The following is a 24,979-nucleotide window of genomic DNA, read 5'->3' on the forward strand; positions in this document are numbered from 1 at the left end:
TTAGTTTAACCTTAGGACATATGTTGTTTACAATGGTTATCTTTTCATAGGTAACTAAGTATTCCTTTCATTTTTAAATTTGTTCTCACTCAGTTGTTTGAAATTAAATCTATCAAGTGACCATGTGCCCAGTAGATATGGTCTCTAGAGACCATTTCACAGGAGTGCTTCCTAACGTCTAGCTCCATGAAAATAGATGTTCTCTAAGTCATGAGTTATAGGGACTAAATTTTTCTATTTTGATTATCAATGGTAACCTCCAACCTGTCTACAAGCTCTGTCTGAACCCAGATCTGGACTGCTCCTGCAGCTGACTGCTCCTATATTCCTGTGTCCAAAGGCACTACGCAGTTTCCTCTTTGGCAGGGGATGTGGGCAAAGGCAGGCAGAAGTGGCAATCTGTCCTGCCCTGCAGTCTCAGAATTGCCTGTGCATCTGGGTATTCAGTTATCTCTCCAAGGGAAGTTGGGAACAGGGAGCTGTGGGCCAGGGCAAGCTCCAATGAGCTATTCATACTTCCATTCCTCCTCTCATGCTTCCAGCACTGAAATCTCTGCTTTCTTTAATCCCTATTGTTATCACAAACTTCACTTGTTACATTCTCTGTATGGAGCTTCCACTTACCATCATTTAAATGTGTTAGAAAATTCATTTCCAACATGCTTATGTTGAAAACTGGAAAGTCTCTGAAAATATTGGATCATGGAAACTCTATCCTCATGAAAGGATTAATGTCAGTATTAAGGGATTAGATTAGTTGCCATGCAAGTAAACTTAAAATGGATGATTGGCTACCTTCCCTTTCTCCTGCACTGATGCTATCTCACATTATGCTGTCTACCACAGGATGATACAGAAAGGCCTTTGCTAGATGCCTCATCTTCATGGTAGAGTTACACCTTCCGGAACCTGGAAAAATAAATTTCTGTTTATATAAAAAGAACAACAATAACAACAAAAACAAACACCCACCCTCATTTTGCATAATTCTAGAGACTGACAGTTCAAGATCAGTAGTCAGGAAAGTTATTTTCTTCTAAAACAATTTTCCTTGGCTAGTAGATATGCATGTTGCTTTTCACATTAGTAATTAATCTTCTTATAATAATATCAGTCAGATAGATTCAGTATCACTATATCATTATAACAATTACCTCTGAAAGTATCTTATTGTTATAGAGTCACATTCTGAGGTACTGATATTTGGGACTTTATCATATGAACTATGGGGACATATAAAACAAATTCTTCAAAGGAGATAGCGTGGAATGTAGAATATTTCCAAATATAAGGACTACTATCCAATAAAACCTCATTGTAAAATGTCTTTCTGTTTACCAATGGTTTCTTAAATATAATCACCTGCGAATTTTGAAAAAAAATATACATATACAAATAAGTGGACACACAAACTTGGCGGTTTTCGATTTAACTTGTCTGTCCAAGAACCCTAGCTAGAATCACCCATAGGCCACTTTATTTTCCCATGAGGATTTGTTATTTTCTAAGAACTACAACTCTCAGCATTCCAGAAATTTACCTGGTTCCTGGGGAGGTGTGCTTACAAGTTAATTATGGGTTTTAAAGTGAGCACGGCTAGAAAGTATCAGTCACATAGTGTCAATGATTTTTGTGCAGAATGATGAGATATACATCTTAGTATCTTAATTAGGTTTTGTATATTTCAACCAAACTTTTTCCCCATCTTTATTAACTTGAGTATTTCTTATTTACATTTCAATTATTATTCCCCTTCCCAGTTTCCAGGCCAACATCCCCCTAATCCCTTCCCCTCTCCTTCTCTATGGGTGTTCCCCCCCCCATCCTCCCCACATTACCGCCCTCCCCTCAACAATCACATTCACTGGAGATTCAGTATTGGCAGGACCAAGGGCTTCCCCTTCCACTGGTGCTATTACTAAGCTATTCATTGCTTGCTATGAGGTTGGAGTACAGGGTCAGTCCATGTATAGTCTTTGGGTAGTGGCTTAGTCCCTGGAAGCTCTGGTTGGTTGGCATTGTTGTTCATACAGGCTCTCAAGCCCCTTCAAGCTCTTCCAGTCCTTTCTCGGATTCCTTCAACGGGGGTCCCATTCTCAGGTCAGTGGTTTGCTGCTGGCATTCGCCTGTGTATTTGCCATATTCTGGCTGTGTCTCTCAGGAGCGATCTACATCTGGCTCCTGTCAGCCTGAACTTCTTTGCTTAATCCATCTTATCTAGTTTGGTAACTGTATATGTATGGGCCACATGTGGGGCAGGCCCTGAATGGGTGTTTCTTCTGCCTCTGTTCTAAACTTCGCCTCCTATTCCAGGCCAAGTGTATTCTTATTCCCCTTTTAAAGAAGGAGTGAAGCATTTGCATTTTAGTCATCCTTCTTGAGTTTCATGTGTTCTGTGCATCTGGGGTAATTCAAGCATTTGGACTAATAGCCACTTATCAATGAGTGCATACCATGTGTGTTTTTCTGTGATTGTGTTACCTCACTCAGGATATTTTCCAGTTCCATCCATTTGCCTACAAATTTCATAAAGTCATTGTTTTTGATAGCTGAGTAATATTCCATTGTGTAGATGTACCACATTTTCTGTATCCATTCCTCTGCTGAAGGGCATCTGGGTTCTTTCCAGCTTCTGGCTATTATAAATAATGCTGCTATGAACATAGTGGAGCACGTGTCTTTGTTATATGGTGGGTCATCTTTTGGGTATATGCCCGAAAGAGGTATAGCTGGGACCTCAGGTAGTTCAATGTCTAATTTTCTGAGGAATCTCCAGACTGATTTTAAGAATGGTTGTACCAGTCTGCAATACCACCAACAATGGAGGAGTATTCCTCTTTCTCCACATCCTCACCAGCATTTGCTGTCACCTGAGGTTTTGATCTTAGCCATTCTCACTGGTGTGAGGTGAAATCTCAGGGTTGTTTTGATTTGTATTTCCCTTATGACTAAAGATGTTAAACATTTCTTTTGGTGTTTCTCAGCCATTCGGCATTCCTCAGCTGTGAATTCTTTGTTTAGCTCTGAACCCCATTTTTAATAGGGTTATTTGAATCCCTGCAGTCTAATTTCTTGACTTCTTTGTATATTTTGGATATAAGCCCTCTATCAGTTGTAGGATTGGTAAAGATCTTTTCCCAATCTGTTGGTTGCCGTTTTGTCCTAACCACAGTGTCCTTTGCCTTACAGAAGCTTTGCAGTTTTATGAGATCCCATTTGTCGATTCTTGATCTTAGAGCATAAGCCATTGGTGTTTTGTTCAGGAAATTTTTTCCAGTGCCCATGGGTTCCAGATGCTTCCCTAGTTTTTCTTCTATTAGTTTGAGTGTGTCTGGTTTGATGTGGAGGTCCTTGATCCACTTGGACTTAAGCTTTGTACAGGGTGATAAGCATGGATCGATCTGCATTCTTCTACATATTGACCTCCAGTTGAACCAGCACCATTTGCTGAAAATGCTATCTTTTTTCCATTGGATGGTTTTGGCTCCTTTGTCCAAAATCAAGTGACCATAGATGTGTGGGTTCATTTCTGGGTCTTCAATTCTATTCTACTGGTCTATCTGTCTGTCTCTGTACCAATACCATGCAGTTTTTATCACTATTGCTCTGTAATATTGCTTGAGTGCAGGGATAGTGATTCCCCCAGAAGTCCTTTTATTGTTGAGGATAGTTTTAGCTATCCTGTTTTTGTTTGTTTGTTTGTTATTTGTTATTCCACAGGAATTTGCAAACAGTGGCAGATACTTGCAGCCAACCATTGAACTGAGGATAGGGTCACCAATGGCAGAGTTAAGGAGTTGAAGGGGTTTGCAACCCCTTAAGAAGAACAACAATATCAACCAACCAGACGCCCCAGAGCTCAACATGACTAAACCACCATCCCAAGAATACACAGGGATGGATCTATGGCACCATGTGCATATTTAGCAGAGGGTGGCCTTGTGTGGCATCAATGGGAGGAGAGGACCTTGGTTCTGTCAAGGCTGGATGCCCCAGTGTAGGGGAATGTCAGGACAGGGAGATGGGAGGTAGTGGGTGGGTGGTTGAGAGAGCACCCTCATAGAAGGAGGGGGAGGGGTAGTGGGATAACATGTTTCTGGTGGGAAAACCAAGAAAGGTGTTAGCATTTAAAATGTAAATTAAAAATCCAATAAAAGAAAAAAAGAAATCTAATCCCTACTCATAGTTTATAGGCATAATTGACTCATCTCATCGCCCTCTTTACTAGAAAACTGTGAGAACTATTTTATATTTCTTAAGTCTGTTACACTAGCATTCTCACGAAAAATTACATTTCTTTTTAAAACAGAGAATAGTAATTTATGTGTGAAGTGAAATATCACTACCAGATCATTAACTTGGTACAATGAATGAATCAAACAGCTGTTAGTTAGAAAATAGAACATCTGTTAAATGCCATTGAAGTCACTATTCACTGTCATTATAGCTATGGCTGTAATTTTAGTTCTGAACATTCTGCTTTTGTGAAAATCTTCAGTAATGGATGATGCATTGTTAGTAAAAAGTCTATATTCATTGCTTGAAAACTATATATATGTATATATATATATGTATGTATGTATATATTAATCTATCATTATATTCTATCATGTAGTTTAACTGTAAAATATGTCATACATATTAACCCTACATAATAATGCATGGTCTCCAAAATAATTCATATCACAGTTCTTCAAGTATTGAGCACACCTGATTGTACGGTGTACTAATGTGAAACACAAACATATATACTTGCATACATACAAACCTACTCCGTCAATTTAAAGGTAATTGTCTTAGATAATTTAAATCAATAACATTTGAAATGTAAATAAATATCCAATAAAAATAATAAAAAAGAAAGAAAAAAGAATAAATTAAATAACATCAGTGAAAAAATTAAAAACCCCAGCACAATACATTTCTTTATTTTTCTTTATTAACTTGAGTATTTCTTATTTACATTTCGATTGTTATTCCCCTTCCCGGTTTCCGGGCCAACATCCCCCTAACCCCTCCCACTCCCCTTCTATATGGGCTTCCCCTCTCCATCCTCCCCCCATTACCACCCCGTTTTTCTATTTTAGTTTTATTTCAATTGTCCATTTCCCTGTGATGAGCAATGTTAAAGTCATTACACATACACATGTAAGACAAAATATTTTAAGATACCTCTTATATGTATATTAGTTAATACTTCATGAACATTTTAGTAAATACGATATAAATGGTAATTACAATAAAATTACTGTAATATCCTAGTAAAATGAATGATATTGTAATCAAATGCCAATGAGTACATATTTGTATAAATTGTGGTGAGATAAAGATATAAGTATAAAATGACTGCCCTTACAAAATTATTCAAATAAATTAGAGACACGACTCATCTGTTAAGAAGACTGGCTGTTTTTCCAGGGGACCTAGGTTCAATGTCCAGCATCTACATGGAGGCTCACAACTGTCTATAATTCGAGTTCTAGGGGACCTAACAGCTCCACAGACATAAATGCAGGCAAAATCCCAAAGAATATGAAATAAAAATAAATTAGTTTTAGGAAAAGTATTGTTTTTAAAGGATGGAATGAGTGTACTATGACATATATAAAAATTAGCATTGGAATAATTCTCAGGAAACTTATGGAAGGCATTAGAAATGTGGGTAAATATGAAATGGAGATAGTGAATGTTTTCAAGCTCAAAGGAAGTCTTAAATTTTGGAGAATAGCATCTATATGTTTATATATGTGAAATCTAATAATTATTATAATAACTTTTATAATATTAAGATTAAAACTGAAAGTATCAACAGATCTCGGTGGTCCCTCCTCTCCCCTTCCCTCTCTCCCTTCTTTCTCTCCTCTCTTCTAGTCCATCTCTCCTCTCTCCTCCAGGCCCTCTCCCCTCTCTGCCCTCACCTTTCTGTTGCCACTGCTCTTTTTTTTCACTTTTTTTGTTATTTTATTTATTTACATTCCAAATGTTTTCCCCTTCCCAGTTTTCCCTGCACAAACCCCCTATCTTATGCCTTGCTCCCTGCCTCTATGAGGGTGCTCTCCCCAACCCACTCTCACCTCAGCATCCTAGCATTCCACTATGCTAGGGCATCCAGTCTCTACAGGACCTAGGGCCTCTCCTCCTATTGATGCCAGACAAGGCCATCCTCTGCTACATATGCAGCTGGAGCTATGGGTCCCTCTGTGTGTACTCTTTTGTTGGTAGTTTAGTCCCTGGGAGCTCTGGGGTGTCTGGTTGGTTGATATTCTTGTTCTTCTTATGGGGTTGCAAACCCCTTCTGCTCCTTTAGTCTTTTCCTTAACTCCTCCATTGGGGTCTCAGTGTTCAGTCTCATGGTTGGCTGCGAGTATTTGCATCTGTATTGGTAAGGTTCTGCCAGAGCCTCTCACGGGACAGCTATGCCAGGCTCCTATCAGCAAGCTCTTCTTGGCGTCAACAATAGTCTGGGTTTGGTGTCTGCAGAAGGGTTGCATCCATAGGTGGGGTAGTCTCTGGGTAGCCATTCCTTCAGACTCTGCTCTACTCTTTATCCCTGTATTATCTTTGACAGTAGGAATTCTGGATTTTTATTTTGTTGAGTTTGGTGGGTGGCCCCATGCCTCAATTGTGGGTCATGCCTATCCATTGGATATGATCTCTACAGGTTCCACCTCCCCTTTGTTGGGTATTTTGGATAATGTCCTCTCTGTTGGGTCCTGGGAACCTCTTGGTTCCCTGGCATCTGGGACTTTCTACTGGCTACCCTCAGTTCCTCTTCCCCCCACTGCTACACACCTCCTTTCAAACTCCTGACCCTCAACTTCTCCTATCTCCCCTGTATCTGAACCGGCCCCCCTTTTCCCTCTGCCTGCTCTCTCTTTCCCAGATCTCACTCTACCTCTACCACCTGAGAGTACTCCCACTGCCTCTAAGTAATATTGTAACATCCACACTTTTGTGTGGTCTTCCTTCCTGTTGGGTTTTATATGGTATGTGACTTATAGTGTGTGTATCCACGTATTAGTGAGTATATACCATGTGTCCTTTTGTGACTGGGATATCTCACTCAGGGTGATGTTTTCTAGTTCCCATCCATTTTTCTGCAAATTTCATGAAGTCATTGTTTTTGATAGCCAAGTAGTACTCCAAGTAGTACGCCTCTGTATTTGCTGTATTCTGGCTGTGTCTCTCAGGAGCCATCTACATCCAGCTCCTGTCGGTCTGCACTTCTTTGCTTCATCCATCTTGTCTAATTGGGTGGCTGTATATGTATGGGCCACATGTGGGGCAAGCACCGAATGGGTGTTCCTTCAGTCTCTGTTTTAATCTTTGCCTCTCCCTTCCCTGCCAGGGGTATTCTTTTTCCTCATTTAAAGAAGGAGTGAAGCATTCACATTTTGATCATCCGTCTTGAGTTTCGTTTGTTCTAGGGATCTAGGGTAATTCAAGCATTTGGGCTAATAGCCACTTATCAATGAGTGCATACCATGTATGTCTTTCTGTGATTGGGTTAGCTCACTCAGGATGATATTTTCCAGTTCCAACCATTTGCCTGCGAATTTCATAAAGTAATTGTTTTTGATAGCTGAGTAATATTTCATTGTGTAGATGTACCACATTTTGTGTATCCATTCCTCTGTTGAAGGGCATCTGGGTTCTTTCCATTTTCTGGCTATTATAAATAAGGCTGCTATGAACATAGTAGAACATGTGGCACTCCTGTCTCAATTGCCTCTCTTTCTAGTCTGTGCTTGTGAGAGTAGGGCATAACCTATTTCTGATTCATCCTGTCACAGATTTCTCTGATTTGTTACTTTGTCTGTCCCTCAATTAAATATCACTTTTAAAGATGGCTGCATCTCTTTACAAATTAAACTTCACTTCATTGTTTGAAATTAAAGGCGTGTACTAAGGTTATGTCTCTATTCCATCTAGATCATAATGTAACAGAGGCTATGTCATTCCATCCAGAAAATATAGCCTTAGAAAGTTTTTAGTTGTTTTTCTTTGCCAGAGCACCCTGGTTGCTGGATTAAAATTTCTCTACAATTTACCTTACATGTGTAACTCACCATTAAATAACCTTTAGTTTGCCTTAAATTAACTTTTACTATTACCTGTGAAGAGTTGATCTCAATGAATTTTCCCAATTTCGATGATTATAATGCAAATTTTCATAAGAAAAGATTCATCTGTTTTACCCATTCCTTCATGATTAACAAATCAGAGTAACTTTAAAATATATTTGTGACTAGGAAATAGTACATTTATTTACTGAAAACCATCAAGTTTATTGGTTAGTATTTTTGAACCTAACTGATCATATATTTTACCCATAAAATGTTAACATTTGCTGCAATTATGATTTCAGTAGAATTCTTCTCATGGTAAATGTTTTCCTATACCACAATATCACTTAATGAAACATATGCAGCCCCAATTTTGCTATCCTTATGTCTACAAATGTAGATATAACATAGTGAATATAATGAATATAATCTTATGTTTTCCTCACTTTAAAATTAAAAAGGAGCTTATAAATTACAGCTTGAGGGAGAAAACTAAGTGTCTTGAGTATAAAGGCAATACTGTTTTATTTTTGTACCTATAACAATGATTACCATCTATATTTATAGAGAATCTATTTTACCCTAGAATTTACAGGATGTTTAGAGGGTTTAAATTTAATTTTTATCTATTTATTTCTAAATAAGCTGTGTCTACCCAAACTTGGTACTTTTCTTATTCCAAAAACGAGTTAATAGTGTTATCTGTGGCAATTTTACAATAGTATCTGGTGCCATAGAGGAATGCAATAAACAGTCATGAATAATATCTGAACAAATTGATTTTAAGCAATCCTTGTCTCATTCTTGTACCACAAATTAAAACCTTCATTATAAATAATCATTTTGCTCATAGTAAATAAATTCATTTGGCATGAGTTACTACAGGATCTGTATTTTAAAATAAAATGATAATAAAAGAACAAATATAGAATCCATAGATGAAAGTGTTTATTTGTTGATAACATCTAGGAGTAAGAAATCTACTGTCTGATAGAGATATACTCTTATCTTCTATCCATGAATACTTCTGTGACTGTACTTGTACAAGTTTTATTTGAATCTACTTGAAACTTGCCAAGATGTGCGGTTCTTCATCTATGATTTTGTCTTTTTTGACTTTGCTTGCAGTTATTGGGACATAGACTTCATTTTAAAATGACTTTTCTTCTTCGTGTCAGTTTTTTTGTACATTTATTTTATACTTTAGAAATCATTATGTGAGGAGTTCATTCAGTTTAACGAGGTGTCAAAAATATTCATATCTCCAAAAGGCTAAATATGTTGCTATAGAAAAATAACCGAGGCGTAGTGGTTTAATTTTCAAATTACAGGTATTGCTTTATAGATGAGTCTTAAATTGTCTGCCTTTAACAAATACATGATCAAATTAATAAACATGTAATATTAATTGAAAAATCTCTAGGTTTAGTTATTAAACATATATAATTATGATTAAAATATCTATCACATTTGTATAACAAAATTTCCCAATTCTACATAAAGTGCATTACTTGAATCTTAATGCTATTTTTTCCTACAGGCTACTCAGAAAGAGATTGAGAAACAGAAGGCTCACTTGAAGAGTGTCACGGAACTAGGAGATTCCTTGAAAACAGTATTGGGCAAGAAAGAAACTTTGGTGGAAGATAAACTGACGCTTCTGAATAGTAACTGGATAGCTGTCACCTCCAGAGTAGAAGAATGGCTAAATCTTTTGTTGGTAAGAGTAGAGGCAGGAAGCTTTTTGTCTTAGCTGAGGTTTTATTGTTGTGAAGAGACACCATGACTATAGCAACTCTTTTAAAGGAAAACATTTAATTATGGCTGACTTAAAGTTTTAGTGACTTAGTTCATTATTATCATGGTGGAAAACATGGGAATATACAGCCAGACAGAGTGCTGAGAGTTCTACTTCATGATATCCAGGCAGTAGAATGGGAGATTGTGTTCCATATTGGGCAAAGCCTGGGCAAATGAGACCTCAAAGCCCATCCCCCAATGAGATTTTCTACATGGCCTAACCTACTCTAGTAAAGCCATGTCTTACAATAGTGGGGGCTGTGGGGACCATTTTCTTTTAAAACACAACATTTCTTTTTCACTCTTCCTTCTCAGCAAGCTAACAAAACAAAAACAAGAAAATAATAAATTAGGAATGATACTTGTGTTTGAAAATTCAACTGCTCTCTATATATGCTGATATAGAGTCTCATAATTCCAAGATATTTTTCAATACTTAGTATTACTTTCTATTTCTGATGTTACTTAAAGGTAATTTAAATATTTCATTGTTTTCTTTGTAGACAGTGGAAAAATGCTTTAGGAATTTTGTCTAACCAGATATATTTCCATACAATTCAGGAATACCAGAAACACATGGAATCCTTTGATCAGAATGTAGAGCATATCACCAAGTGGATCATTCACACAGATGAACTTTTAGATGAATCTGAAAAACGGAAACCACAACAAAAGGAAGATATTCTTAAGGTAGCAAATAAAATATGAGAAGTAGTTTTCAAACTGTACCTGTTATGACAATTATGTTTCAACTGCAAAATACCAAAGACTTTCTTATAAAGCCTAATATCTTTATTTTTTTCTACCTGTGTTGCTTCCATCTTTTGATCATCCATCATTATTTTCTATCTTACGACATTCATTCCTTTCTATTCCTCCTCATTTTAGAAATCAATGTCATTGTAGAGATCTATAATTTGGGTATCATGTCTGACCTCTCTCTATATGTGCTAAAACCATAAAGGGTTGCACAAATTACTTTTCTGCCATATTGCAAGTCATTCTTACTTTAATAGCAATATTATTTTCTGCACCATCAAAATAGTTTCTCGTTGATTCATACAGCCTTTATTAAATACTCATTTTTTCTATCTACTAGTGTCAAAGATCAAACTTAGTATGCATTTAGTTTGCCTGCTCTAAAAACACTAAATTAAGGGTTGTACAAACTCCCAGGTGTTTTAATATTTATGTCATTCTACAATAGACTATTCAACAGCATGTGGCACTCTTTCACATACAAAATTATTCTAATCTATTATACAAATTTACTTTAAAGCTAAATGAATAGTTATTTATAAAATATAAATTATTTTTGTTTGTTCTTGGACAAATTATCAAGATACCACATTGCACAAGGGTAAATATTCTAGAATCTATAAAAGTACAAAGTACTTTTCAGAGCATTTGAATAAGGGATATTTCAACATGGTATGGTTCATTATCATCAGCTCATGCGACCCAATGCACATGTTTAAAAAAGTAACAAAGTTATTTTAGAATAAGTTTTTCTCATTTTTAAAGTTATTATTCAGGCATCATTTGTTTTAAGTGACAAGATCAAATTAACTTTTGGTGTAAAATATGGTTTCTAAAACAAGATTTGTGAAGCAAAAGTCTATCTTACTGATACTTTATGTCTATTTGATGTTTTATATTAATCAAATTAAGAGTTGATTTTTACAGATATCATTAAATTAGCAATTTACTCCTTCCTTTTTGCTAAAATTTTCAGTAATGTTTGATTACTATTACTGTTTAAAAATTCAGCTATTATTACCATTTCTGTCTTTCCTTGATTATGCCTACTAGATATTGAAAATTTTAAGATATCCCTATGTTATAGAAATCATTATATTATTCATATTGTCTTTCAACTTGTTAATTCATGTCAGTCTTTCAATAATTTTGAGATCATAGATGTATACCATCATTTTTTAGCTCTCATTTTATGTTTTTGTGCTGAAATTTGGTTTTTGTAAGAATATACTAAAGACTTTTTAGGATATCTTTAAAATATTTATTATTATCTGAGTTATATGTAGGCATGGATAAGTGTCATTATCAGTAGTCTTAATTCTTGTTATATCAAGTAATATCATAGAATGGCAAAATTCATCCAAATTTTTTATATACTATAAGCAGGATATTTGAAATATGCAGACTTGCTCTACTTTGTTCCATGCACAATATTCCTCCTTTCTATATACAATACTGTATATTTATGTACTGGAGAACCACCCTTTCTATGATATTCAAAAACTTAAAGAGGTTCTAAGAAGTATCAAAAAAGAATAGGAAAAATGTGCTTCTTGTAATTTTCCACCTAAGCACACAATTCTATAAAACTATAAATGTTAATTTCTAACAAAGATAATAGAAATATGATTAACTGCATAATAATATGCTTATTTCCAGATAATAACTAGAAGCCAGAAATTTTTCCTTAAGTAGACAGATTAAACAGGCATACATGAAACTTAAAAATGTAGCTTCCTAGCAGTTTAAGATGGCACACAGCTTAATTCTACTTCCCTATTATTGAAATTGGTTTTGTTCTTTTCACTCTTTACCTCTGCAAGCATGCTATTCTTGCTTCTTGTCATATCTTCCTCTCTCTTTCTTCCTCTGCCACTCCCTACATCTCTCTCTCTCTCTCTCTTCCTTTCTGTGTCCTGCAATTTTGGTTACTAACCTAAAGCCCTGTTTCTTGCTCATGGAATATAGCGTTTAAAGGCTGAAATGAATGACATCCGCCCAAAGGTGGACGCCACACGTGACCAAGCAGCGAAATTGATGGCAAACCGCGGTGACTACTGCAGGAAAATAGTAGAGCCCCAAATCTCCGAGCTCAACCGTCGATTTGCAGCTATTTCTCACAGAATTAAGACTGGAAAGGTAGGAAGATCTACTTCAAGGTGGAAACTTGTGCTAAATGATCTCTTAAGAAGGTTGCGCAATACTCTGAAGGGGGCAAGGAATCCCCACAACATGGTTTTCAAAAGGAAAATGAAAATGAAGCCCAAAATATACTTAAGGAAGTTTTGCCACTGACTATAATGGAGATACACCTCTCTTCCTTTCTTTCTATCTTTCTTTCTGTCACACCTTTTCCTGCCACAGCTATGCTAGAACTGCACCCTGCAATGCAACAATGGCTTACATGTACATTCAGGGATCACCTATAATTAAGTAACAGAGCATGCAGCAGGCCAAAATAAATAAAAAATAAATAATTTAAAAAAGCACAAAGGACATCTACCTAAACCAAGCACTACTGAAATATTTTGCTAAATATAATATTGCTCGTGTGTGACGCATATCATATATCCACTATAAGGCCTTGTACATCTGCATGACCAAGGTTATTTGTACCTCTTTCCTTGTTATGCACATTTGTGTATATGATTTGCTCATGCTAACTGAAAGCGTTGTGACAAAATCCATTAGGTTATACTGAAATGCTCAAGTCTTGAAATCAAGTGAATGTGAAACTTAAATTCTATATTTTGTGTAGCTTTGTATGCTTACTTCTATTCTATTTAATTAAGAACTTGAGAGTATAGTAATTTTGCATGATAGTCTTTATATTTATATAACATGTATTGGATATAAAATTATCTTAAATAGCTTGCCAAAATATGTAACTAGCATATTATAAAATTTCAATGTTTGGGATTAGATTTGAAATGCAAGGAATTATTTGAAATTTTACACATTGTAGTCTGACCCATTTTTCAATCAAATATGGAACAAATGCAAATATAAATATGAACAAAACACATACTTATAAATATAGTTAAATATTGGGACAACTTAATTGAAAAATTAATATATAGAGATAAAAAAATTTCATTTTTATCATATTGAGTTTCATCTGATTTTTCATATTTACTAACATTGACCAAATATGATACTGATACTGTGCAAGGGTTCTGAAGGTATAATTATACTTTATCATCAGAGTAAAACTTAAACAGTAGAGATGAAGTATACCTGAAGTATTGCCTATTTATTTGATTTTCAGAAAATTAGAATGTGTTAAAAATTATTTTTATCAATATGTTCATCAAATGATATATACATATGTATGTATAGATATATGACAATTTCTAAATTTCTAAGGTATTGCAGTGGTCAGAATATATATTTGAAGTATGCTTCAAAATATATAGAATATATAAAATGTAGTATCAGAAATTATAAATAATTTACATCATCAATTACCTTAAAAATTTACCTTCACAAAATATATTCTTGTTCTTAAATAACAATTGTTATTTCTGATGAAATTTATGATGTAGTTGCCACCTGAATAACTGAAGGAATTTAATTTTAGCAACCCTATTAATGTTATTAAATTTTATGTTGTTCGTGGATGCATATGCAATTTTGCTAAACTACTAAGCTATAGGATATATAAAAGAATATGTGGATGTACTTTTCTGGAAGTTAATTCATGAGATTGTGGCTCGTAGGTACTACACTGAAAAGGGGAGAATTTATTCTTTATAATAGAACTCTCATTAAGAGAATTTCATAAGCAAGGTTTCAAAGTAAATTTTTTTCTATATTCTGCCTGAAATCTGATTACTAATTTAAAAATCATGCATCTAGTAGGACATTCAAATCTAATATTTTACTCATCCTTCCAAGCAAAGCATAAGCTATTCCAAATCAATTCTTTAAAACATATATTGATAAACCAATCACACTTTTGTCTCAGTATCTGCCATCCCTTGCTTACAAAAATGACTAGATATTACATTGATAATTGTTCTGAAGTGATAATTATGCTCTATAATGCTAAAACTAATACCACATTGATGAAATGTGTCTGATTATCTGTTAAACCAAAAATTATATTGCACTTCCATTTTACTGGTAATTGTACAAATGAAAGAATGTTAAGATATTTGTTTAAATGTCTTTATAAACACAAAACCAAACAAATTGCAAAAATAAAAAATTCATTTAGTATTAAAACCTCTTCAGGGAGATTTTCAAAACACCTCTAAGGTGGAGAAAACCAAGTCAAAGTTTCTAAAACCCTGGAGATAGGCAATACCTCTGAGTGTCTATGTTTTCATATAAAGCAGTTTTGTGTGTATTTTGTTTGTTTTGTTTTTGATTGGTTGGTTTTGTTTTGTACTAAAGGTTTGCTTGTTTGAGGCAAGAATCTTTAAGCATAGAATAGCACCTAACAGAGATATATTACTTGGTAAACATGCATGCAGCCACAACGTCAGACTAAGAAGGGGACCCCAATGGAAGAGTTAGGACAAGTTGCTGAAGGAGTTTGCAATCCTATAGGAAGAAGAATAATATAAACCAACCAGACCCCCCAGAGACTAAGCCACCAACAAAAGAATACATGGAGCAGGGGCAGGTGGGGGGGGCACAATGGCTCCAGCTGGATGTGGAGCAGAGAATTGCCTTATCTGGCATCACTTGGTCCTGTGGAGGTTCTATGTCCCAGGGTAGGGCTGACACTGAGGCAAGAGTGGGTGGGCAGGTAGGGATCACCCTCACAGAAGCAGGGGGAGAGGATAGGAGTTTGTGGAGGGGAAACTGTGAAGGAAGTAACATTTGAGAGGGACATAAATAAAATAACCAATAAAAATGAAAAATAAAAAAGTTAAATTTAAAATGAAGTTTATAGAAAGGCATAGTCTTCAAAATGAAAGACTTCAGCACGATGAGATTTAAATTGCTTTTACCAGTCAGTCTGTCCCATAAACTTCTCAAATGTAACAAAGTTAAAATAGTCACAAGGATTGTACAACAATTGTTAGTAGAACAGCAGTTTATCGTTAAGTTGCAAACGTAAAAGAAAAAAAGCATTGGATTGCACTTATCTTTTAAAAGTAGTTTTAAATTTATTGCTTTAAGCGACATTTCTGTAAATTTGATGTATAAGAATATATAAGAAAAAAAGAACACAATTTTAAAGGTATAAACTTTAATAATATTAGTGTCCAGAACCTTGTTTTACTTGTATCTCTAGTGTACAACTGCACACCTATGTCTCGACACCAAAAGGAAAATGATCATGATCATCAAAATGAATGATTCAAAATTGATTGTATGAAGTATAAAGTAACAGAATTAGGTATGTAGGGATTATAAACCCTTTGAAATTTTACTCCTATGGTTGAACTCAAGAAGTAAAAATTGTATCTGGAGAATATGGTGTTAATTTTTTCAAAATCAGATAGTCTAAAATCCTATAACGTTTGATTTGGATACTTCAGTATTTTTGTCTTGACAAATTACATCTTTAAGATAATTAGTGTTGTAGAATGTTTCTGCTTGGAGAATAGTGTCACCACTATCTTAGATGTTAAAATCGGATGAGCTGCTGTTTGAGATTTCAGGTTGTTACTGTGGGTAAATTTTCTCATGAAAAAGTATAACATAGGACAAAATTGCTGTTGTTAACTACAACATACAAATTCTTTGTTAATGAACAAGAGGAAGTTATGAATTCAATATGAGGATTAATTTTAGGCTAGCCCCTTTTCAGTCAACTGTAAGAACAACTAATTAGAGCAAAGCCTATCATGAAAAGTCACAGGTTACTCCTCTATACTCTGTTGAGTAATTAATAAAAGGTATCCATTCTTTTTTTTTTTATTAACTTGAGTATTTCTTATATACATTTCGAGTGTTATTCCCTTTCCCGGTTTCCGGGCAAACATCCCCCTCCCCCCTCCCCTTCCTTATGGGTGTTCCCCTCCCAACCCTCCCCCCATTGCCGCCCTCCCCCCACCAGTCTAGTTCACTGGGGGTTCAGTCTTAGCAGGACCCAGGGCTTCCCCTTCCACTGGTGTTCTTACTAGGATATTCATTGCTACCTATGGGGACAGAGTCCAGGGTCAGTCCATGTATAGTCTTTAGGTAGTGGCTTAGTCCCTGGAAGCTCTGGTTGCTTGGAATCTATTGTAAAAAATTTTAAAATTCAAAAGAGCAACCCCTGGTATTCTCAGTTAGTTTTGGATAGGGCAACAGAACAAGAATCAAGTTCTTGAGTTGAAACTTCCCAATTGCATTGACAAATAGCTAAATATATTACTAATTGTATAATTTGGCATATTTCCACTTCAGGCCATCTTTGGCATCTATCAATTTAGGAAGATAATGCCTGTCCAATTATAACCTCAGCATTGTCATGTGAATAAATGATGTAAGAAGCAGATATTTAGAAAACTTTTTGTTATATTGATTCCAAGTAAATAAAAATGAAAAAAATATTATTTGGTTAGATATATTAAGCCACTGCTTAGTTATCAAGTTTTGAGAACTGAGACAAGCATTGTTAGACAAGCTGGAATAGGCTATATATTCAAAGAGTATTCAAAAAAAGGGTAATCAACTAGACTTAAAAGGTACTAGAAAGTTCTACTTCAATTGATACACACTTAAAATACCTAAAACGCTACCTCTTTGTATTTATTTAAATTTATCAAATTTCCAACAGTTTGAGAACCTGTTAAGAACATTTGAAAATGTCTTAATAATTGTGAGATTAGTTTATGGACATGGTAGTTCTAGTGAAGTAGTTCATAATTATGAAATTAAGCCACAGTTCCTTTAATAATTCCTAGCAAAGTTGAACAATAAGAAGTGATACCTTGTCTAAATTTTCTTTGTTTTAATGTATCTGAGCTGAATGAGAAGGTCAAGCAATGCCATTAGGAACAGAAGGTGCCACGAAACACCTTACGTAGGAAAGAAATTAGAAAGAAATATGTTATTTCTAAATGTGGTTGCTAAGGAAACTTCTCTTCTTCATTCTAGTAGAAGTCTTCTAATAGGAGAGGTATTCACACTTGATGAAGTTTGTTTTGGTGGGTCTTTGAGAAGAAAGGAGCTGACTAGATAAATTCTCAGTGTCCATACATTATTTTCACAATACAATGTTTGGTCCTGTGGGTACTCTTGTTAGCTCAAATGTGAAAGCTTTAAGTATCTTACATTTATATTCAAGATACATTCATGAGTGCTGGATTGAAAGTCATTTTCATCATATGTGAATTTAATAGTCACTCCAAGAGCTTTGAGGAGAAAACAGTTTTGGAAAAGCCAATGAAAAGGCTCCAGTATACAGTGTTTAGTAGAGACTAAATTAAGATTCTTTAGGGATAGAGGACATGGAATATGAAGCTTATCATTTGTGGATGATAAAATTGAGGAGACTGGTTAGAGTTGTAAAAGGTCATGCCCACAAGAATAATACATTGTGCTTAGTGAGGACTTTGTAATAGTTCTGATTCATGCATTCTTGAATGATTAGGGCAGTGGCATGAGAGAACACAACTGTACATTCCCTCAGGAATGAGGGAAACCGGGTGGGAAGGCTACACAATAGTCTTTATGAGATACAAAGGGGACTTGAAATAATGGAGCGTTTATAGTAATAAAAAGAAGTACTAATCTAGAAAAAATTCTCCAGTTTTTGTTTGCACTTGGGAGATTGTAAAACACAGATTAAAAAGCCTCCACACAAAGAGATACATGCATAGTGGAAGTAAAAATAAACCTGAAAATTCATATTAATGAAAAGTTTCTTGGCAGTGCTAATGCAAATGGACTAAGAGAGCAAACCTCCAGATCTTCCTAGCTAGAACAGTTGGGAATTATCAGAGATTTTGTTTGAAAGGCCAAGAAGATGGGAATGAAATGATTGATTAGAATTCCAAACTGATTGCATGAGAAAGTCTATGAATGAATTTCAATAATTAAATATGTGTCAAGATATGTATTCCATTATTCAATGATTTCCAATGAATTTTAACTATATTACATAAAGCTCTGTTCTATTAACACAGGCAGTTGTTTCATTTTATGGAAAAATATTGCAAAAGTTTTGCATATGACTTCTACATATGTAAAATATTTTATTCTTTATGTACCTTGAAATTTACATATTGGCTCTGAAATGGATAAAAATTAAGCAGTTAAAAGAGGGTGAATATGTTTTTTTACTGTCTTTAGTTATTCAATAAAACATATATATTATAGTATATATTTGCCACATATTCTTTTATATTCCATATGGGCCTTAGAACTTGAAACTAAAATTCTTCTAGAAGTTTTGATATATGTAATGTAACAGTAAAACCAGATTTGGGAAATCTGACTTCATATGTTTAAATATTCATCATTTTATTGATATAACAAATAATGTGAGTGTCAGTTTTCAAACTTTACTCACCACCAACAGATATAAAACTAATATTTCTGTAGATGAAAAACATTTAGGTATTTCTAGTGGCTTATGAGATAACCAGTGAGAAAGCTGGCAAGATTCTGCATAATGTAGAATATACGACATAGACAATAAAATACATAGCTTTTTTAAAACATAATTTTGTGTTTGAAAAATAATTGAGTTATATGTTAGACTGATAATTTTATCCTTATCAATACAAAATAAACAATATAATTGACATGAACTAGGATGTCAAATTAAGATTTACTAGATCTGGTAATTTAAATAAAACTTAATTTTTTGTGATCAGTATAATAATATGAATATACTGATCCTTTCCCAGGCAATCTCTTTCTAATCATATTCGAAAACAGCCTCTCTTCTGACAGAAAGGGCCAAAATTCATACTTTGTCCCAGTTCCTCATGTTATATGATTATAACCTTGACTTAGTTTTCTAATGTAATGTAGATGAAGAGTAAGGGGGACAGCTGCAGATACTATGCAATATGTAGTATTTATAATTAATATCTTAAGAGATAATAACAGTTAAATTTTCAAGCTATATAATATACATGCTATTTAAATTAAGCTGAAATTAATAAAAATTGAACCAATCCACACACTTTCTATTCTAATAAAATTGTTTCACATATTTTTACAACCCAACAAGCAGAGTTAATTACATTTAAATTTTGATAATAAATAAATAGCTTATAATTATTTTAATTATTTTAACTGCTGAATACAGCGAATACTGTTTTTTGATCTAACTGTGTTTTATTTTATTAACCTGACATTTATTGTAAGTAAAGCTATTTGTCAATTACTAGTTGTTGGATCTTAAAAACAAAATAATTTTCCCAGTTAGTGTAAGGGCATTCAAACGTAGTCATTTTTTGGAGAGGAGATTATTGGATAATTATATGAGGATATAAGGGAGGTTGTATATCACTGAATTCTCACAGTTAAATAGCCTGGATAGAAATTTTTAAATCTCACTTCTCTTGCATAGATCACTGATTTACAAATTCCCAACATGGTTCCTTACTTCTCTCTATGACAGAAAATCAGATTAATCCTGTGATACATTCATGTGAATATAATCAAGTTCATTTTAAATTGCAACTTTAATACACTTCTTTATTTTAATATCACAAGGTGCTGAACATAATGCCTGCGATTATAAAATATAGAAAGTTGAAAATACAGTTTTCCAAAAAATTATAAGTTTACATTTAATTTATCTAGCTCCACCCCAACCTGCACCATAATTTAGAGCTAAACCCTTTCCTGTTCCATTTGATATTACTGAATTTTCATAATCATAGAAAGAAAACTACTTCCAGTAATACTTAACACAAGTAGCCAATGAATCTTAATCCAATAATGCCTTATACAATCAATTTTTATCCAGTTATGAAGTAGCTATCCCAGAATTTTATCTTACCAACTTGCAAATCTATAGAAATGTATTGGACAATCCTCCTAGGGATCTTCACAACTTAGCCATATTTTCACCAGTAAAGCATTCAAAGTAGGTTGGTACCTTACCCATAATTACCATGCCTATTACAAAAAAGAGTCCAAGCAATTGATGATACAATTGTGAGCCACTGAACATTTTGTTACAACCATTTCAAATTTTTCTCATATTTTAAATGGAAAATTAAAAAGTCACTAATCCCACAATGTATTAATTTGGTTAACTTTTTACTTAGAGAGATAGAGGTCTTTAAAGGATCTTATTTACCTTTGTACATTTTCTTCCCTTTGTACACGGGGATATTTGAAATTACTGTCCATATTTGTCATTAGTCTCTTCTGTATTGGAAGAGTTAGTGGACTTTACTCTTTATTGTTATCAGCTATTTTTTCTTTATTCTTGTTTTAGTGGTTTTACTGAAAAAGTTTTAGTGGTTGTACTGAAAAAATGCTACTTCAAACATGCAAAATGAAAAAATATTGATTGATTGATTGATTGATTGATTGATTTGAAAGAAGTTTAGCCCAATAGCACTCATATAATTTATTTTCAGTTTAGATTGCAGTGTGTTTCCCTTCTAGTGTTTTTATGTTGATGATTTAGATTCCATACTCAAAAATAACAGATGTTTACAATGTTATCTGTGTAAACATATTTATTATCATGCAATTGTATATGTACAGGCTAAAGTAATATTTAGCCAACAGAAAGCTAACATTTCAATATAAATAAAGTATATCTAAATAACTATACATGCTTTCAAAATTTAGTGATTCAGTTTGTAATTGATTCTACTTTGTTCAGTTTTTATTCTTTGTTGACTTGTGATATACCTGACCATTAATGCAATAGCTTCAATAGAGCCTTAAGTCTCGTCAATCCTTAAATTTTTCAACAAAGCACAATTAATAGTTGTTAAGCAATTTAAAGAAATATTAAAATATCAAGGAAAACCAAGTGTTGTCTTTCTCAGTTTCTCTGTCTCTCCTTTCTTTTGTGTCCATTTATCTGTTTATTAAAGCTTTCTATGTTCTATCTTCTATGTATTTTTGTGTAACTGCACGGTCATGCTAAAGTTCTTAAAATAAAAAGGTAAGTAAAACAATTGTGCAAAGTAATAATTGCTATATGCTTCTATGACTATATTATATCTTCATTTCTATTATTTTCTATGTACACTAAAACCTATCTTGTGTTCAGTGTCTAATATGTAACATAATTATGATTCTAGTAATATTGTGGTCACTAAGTAAGTAAAAGTATTTTATTTGACCTTGAATGTGATTTGTCAACCATAGCCTCCAACTTCTATAGACAATAACATGGTACCTTAAAAAACTTTAATCATTTCTGAGTTTATTTACTCATTCAGTTTTTTTTATATTTGATGAGAAAGGACTTCATTTTGTAGTTCTGACTGATTCAAATATGCAGTTCTTCTATCTCAGCCTCCATGTACCCTTATTACAAGTGTGCATCACCATAACAAGGTCTATGTGGGCTTTGAAACAACAGGGACTTCCACATTATTGATTTCTTCTAATAGCTTTCATGAGAATACAGAATTATGGATAACAACAAGCACATGCAAGGAAAACCTTTCACTAATAATCAAACATGTCTTCCTTATAAGAATTCATTACTGTGTTATAATGTTGAGCTAGTGAATTCTTAACTCAACAATTACATTTTTTCTAATTTGTTATGCACAAACAGTAGTGAACACGAGTGTACGAAGGGCCTGATTTCTTCTGGTCAACAGATGGAATAATAGGGCTGATTACTTATTGTCATTTTGAATGAAAAATCGTCATTGATTTATCAAAGTTCAAATAGCCTTAAAACTACTAATGTATATAAAAAAGATTGTTTCCTTTTTCAGAAAAAGGATTGAATGTCGTATTTGGTATGCAAAATGTAGTCTGATACAAGAGGTAATGCTAATTTCAAAATTAGCTTAGAATCACAAATAAATGTGGATAGATAATCTTGAAACTCCTCATAAATCCATTTAAAATTTCTCATACCCAAAGGGCAATCTTGAAAGACTCTCTCAAAAATATAATCTAAAAAGTAACAGAAAAAAATCCTAAAATGCATGTGAATGAAACTGATGTTTTATAAAACCTATAAAATGTAACAAATGCAACACAATAAAATTTTTGAATATTCAAATTTTCTATACCATTGATAAGATTTTATTCTATGCCTATTTTTTAGTTCATAATGAAAGCTAAATCTCATTACTTGCCATTGCTAAAATAGTATAGATCTACACTAAAAAGAGTCTAGTAATCATTTAAAATTTGCCTAATCTAAATTAAGATGTTACATAATTTTAAAACATGTCTACATTTAAAATATTTGGTTTGAAATACTGAATATAAAATATAATTATTAATTTTGTGGCTTAGAAGATAGCATTTTAGTTACATAACTGAACATATTACTGAATACTGGAAGATAGCATTTTGCACATATGGAAAATAAAAGAATTTTGCTTGATTTTGTTTTTAATTTACTAACTAGTTCATTTTAATTGAATTTATGACTCATTGTATTTCTATTGAGAACACTATTAAGAATATGAATAGATTTCATAATGAGGTATAAGATTTTAATGTAGTACCCACGGTAAACTAGCCATATTTAAAATATATGACCAAAATCATCACCATTTAGCACTTACTTGTATATTTTCAGCAATGAAAAATTTACTCCAGTTTGAAACTGTCCAAATTTAAAATTTATTCTTATGTTGGGCTAAAGTACAATCTGCAAATACTTTTTATTAATTTATATTATTTATTTGGAATGACATTGTTAGTGTTTAATCTCTCACCCTCATAATGGTCTTTTAGCAAATGGAGAGTAGTGTTAAATCAAGTATCATCTCTGTGTATTTTGCTAAAATGTGTTTAAGTTTCCATCTTTTGTGTGAATTTATATTCATTTTTGAAATATTATTGTCTAAAATATTATGTCAATAGCTTGCTGGTGGTGTGTTTCCTTCTTTGTTTATAGTTGGATTTTGCCTTTTGTATATTATGATATCATGTTCTTTGTACCATTTACCCTGCTGACATATTTTACATATGAATAACAAAGAAGCATCAGATCTTTTGAATTTTGTCTTTAGAAATTGTGTATATTGGGAGATAATTAGGTCAGGGTAGAGTGTTTATCAAGCATGGAAAGTAATTTTGGTTTGACCAAAAACACTGTTATATATGTAATTCTATATAATCGTTATGATTCTTGAAATATCCATTCTGCTATGGTATTACAGCATTGTAAAAGGTTTACTTCCTTTTCTAGAAAAAGAATATTTTTGAATACCTACTCCACAGAAGGAATGATTTTAGATATAATGAAAGAAACCCATTTAATAGATGGGGGACATTTCTCACTGGTTCTGAAGTTCTCCAAATAACTGCTAAAGAAAATACTTCAGAGTATAAAACATGAGTACATTGACATTTTCCTTGGGATTATTTTCAATACTACAGATTAATATGTCAGCTTTCCTTAGCAAGTTTGATAAAGTTTGACAAACTGGCACCTAAATTTCTCCATGCTAAATTATTTTATTTTTCTATAATTCATTACCAAAATAAAATAAAGCCAAGAAGCATTTGCCCTTCAGAAACTTTTTCAAAAGAGAAAATTTGGGTAATGGCTATGATTTAGAGGTGAGCATTTGAGGTAAGATGTATTGAGTATTAATTTGTGTCACACAGGTAAATAGGTGTTTGGGAGACAGTGATAATAGACGTTTATCGAATATTTATTATATTTCAGGTAAACACTCAACATACTTGATTTTCATAACTTTCTAATGAAGCAAATCTTGTTATTGTTATGAATAATATAATCTGTACTCTAGAAAAGATAAGTGCAAATGTTGGTTGAGGTTTCTCAGCTAATATGTGAAGCCTGATTTCAATATAGAAATTTTAAGTCAAGAGTTTGTTTTTTTTATCAGAAGCATTATTTGAATCTTGGGAGAAGGTAATAAAAAACAATAAAACAGCCTTTAAAGCAATCCTATATATTAATTAAGCCTAAAAAGATTATCAATAACAGATTAGAAAAGGGCTTGATGATCATTCTGGAACCTATACCTTATTGTTCTTGTTTGTAGTTTGTCTGTCTGTTTGTCTGTTTGTTTGTTTGTTTTCTTTGGGGAGTTTCGCTTTGTTTTGTTTTGTTTTTTAGTAGATGGGTAAGGTCCCTGTATAGCAAAAACACAATTGCTGTAGTTGGAGACATACTGACCTGGTCACTGTGAACAACATGAGGCTTATTGGTAAGGAAAGGAATTGGATACCTCTTTGGAGATTTTTGGTATTACTGGGTTTACAAAGAAAGTGGACCATAGGCAATTAATTTATATTTGACATTAATTAGATCC

The 24,979-nt window shown here is 33.4% G+C and overlaps 1 protein-coding gene across 11 annotated transcripts in view; it reads left to right on the forward strand.

The window, feature by feature from the left end:
* The window catches only part of Dmd (dystrophin), a 2,367,748-nt gene that overhangs the window by 1,034,436 nt on the left and 1,308,333 nt on the right, over nt 1-24,979 (forward strand). For all 11 annotated transcript variants that reach the window (XM_063279795.1, XM_063279798.1, XM_063279800.1 and 8 more), the window contains 3 exons: nt 9,607-9,786; nt 10,428-10,556; nt 12,594-12,764. In XM_063279795.1, the coding sequence (XP_063135865.1) occupies nt 9,607-9,786; nt 10,428-10,556; nt 12,594-12,764 (480 nt within the window). The remainder of the gene's footprint in view (nt 1-9,606; nt 9,787-10,427; nt 10,557-12,593; nt 12,765-24,979) is intronic.

The sequence above is a fragment of the Rattus norvegicus genome, chromosome X, assembly GCF_036323735.1.
Source record: "Rattus norvegicus strain BN/NHsdMcwi chromosome X, GRCr8, whole genome shotgun sequence".
Taxonomy (NCBI): Eukaryota; Metazoa; Chordata; class Mammalia; order Rodentia; family Muridae; genus Rattus; species Rattus norvegicus.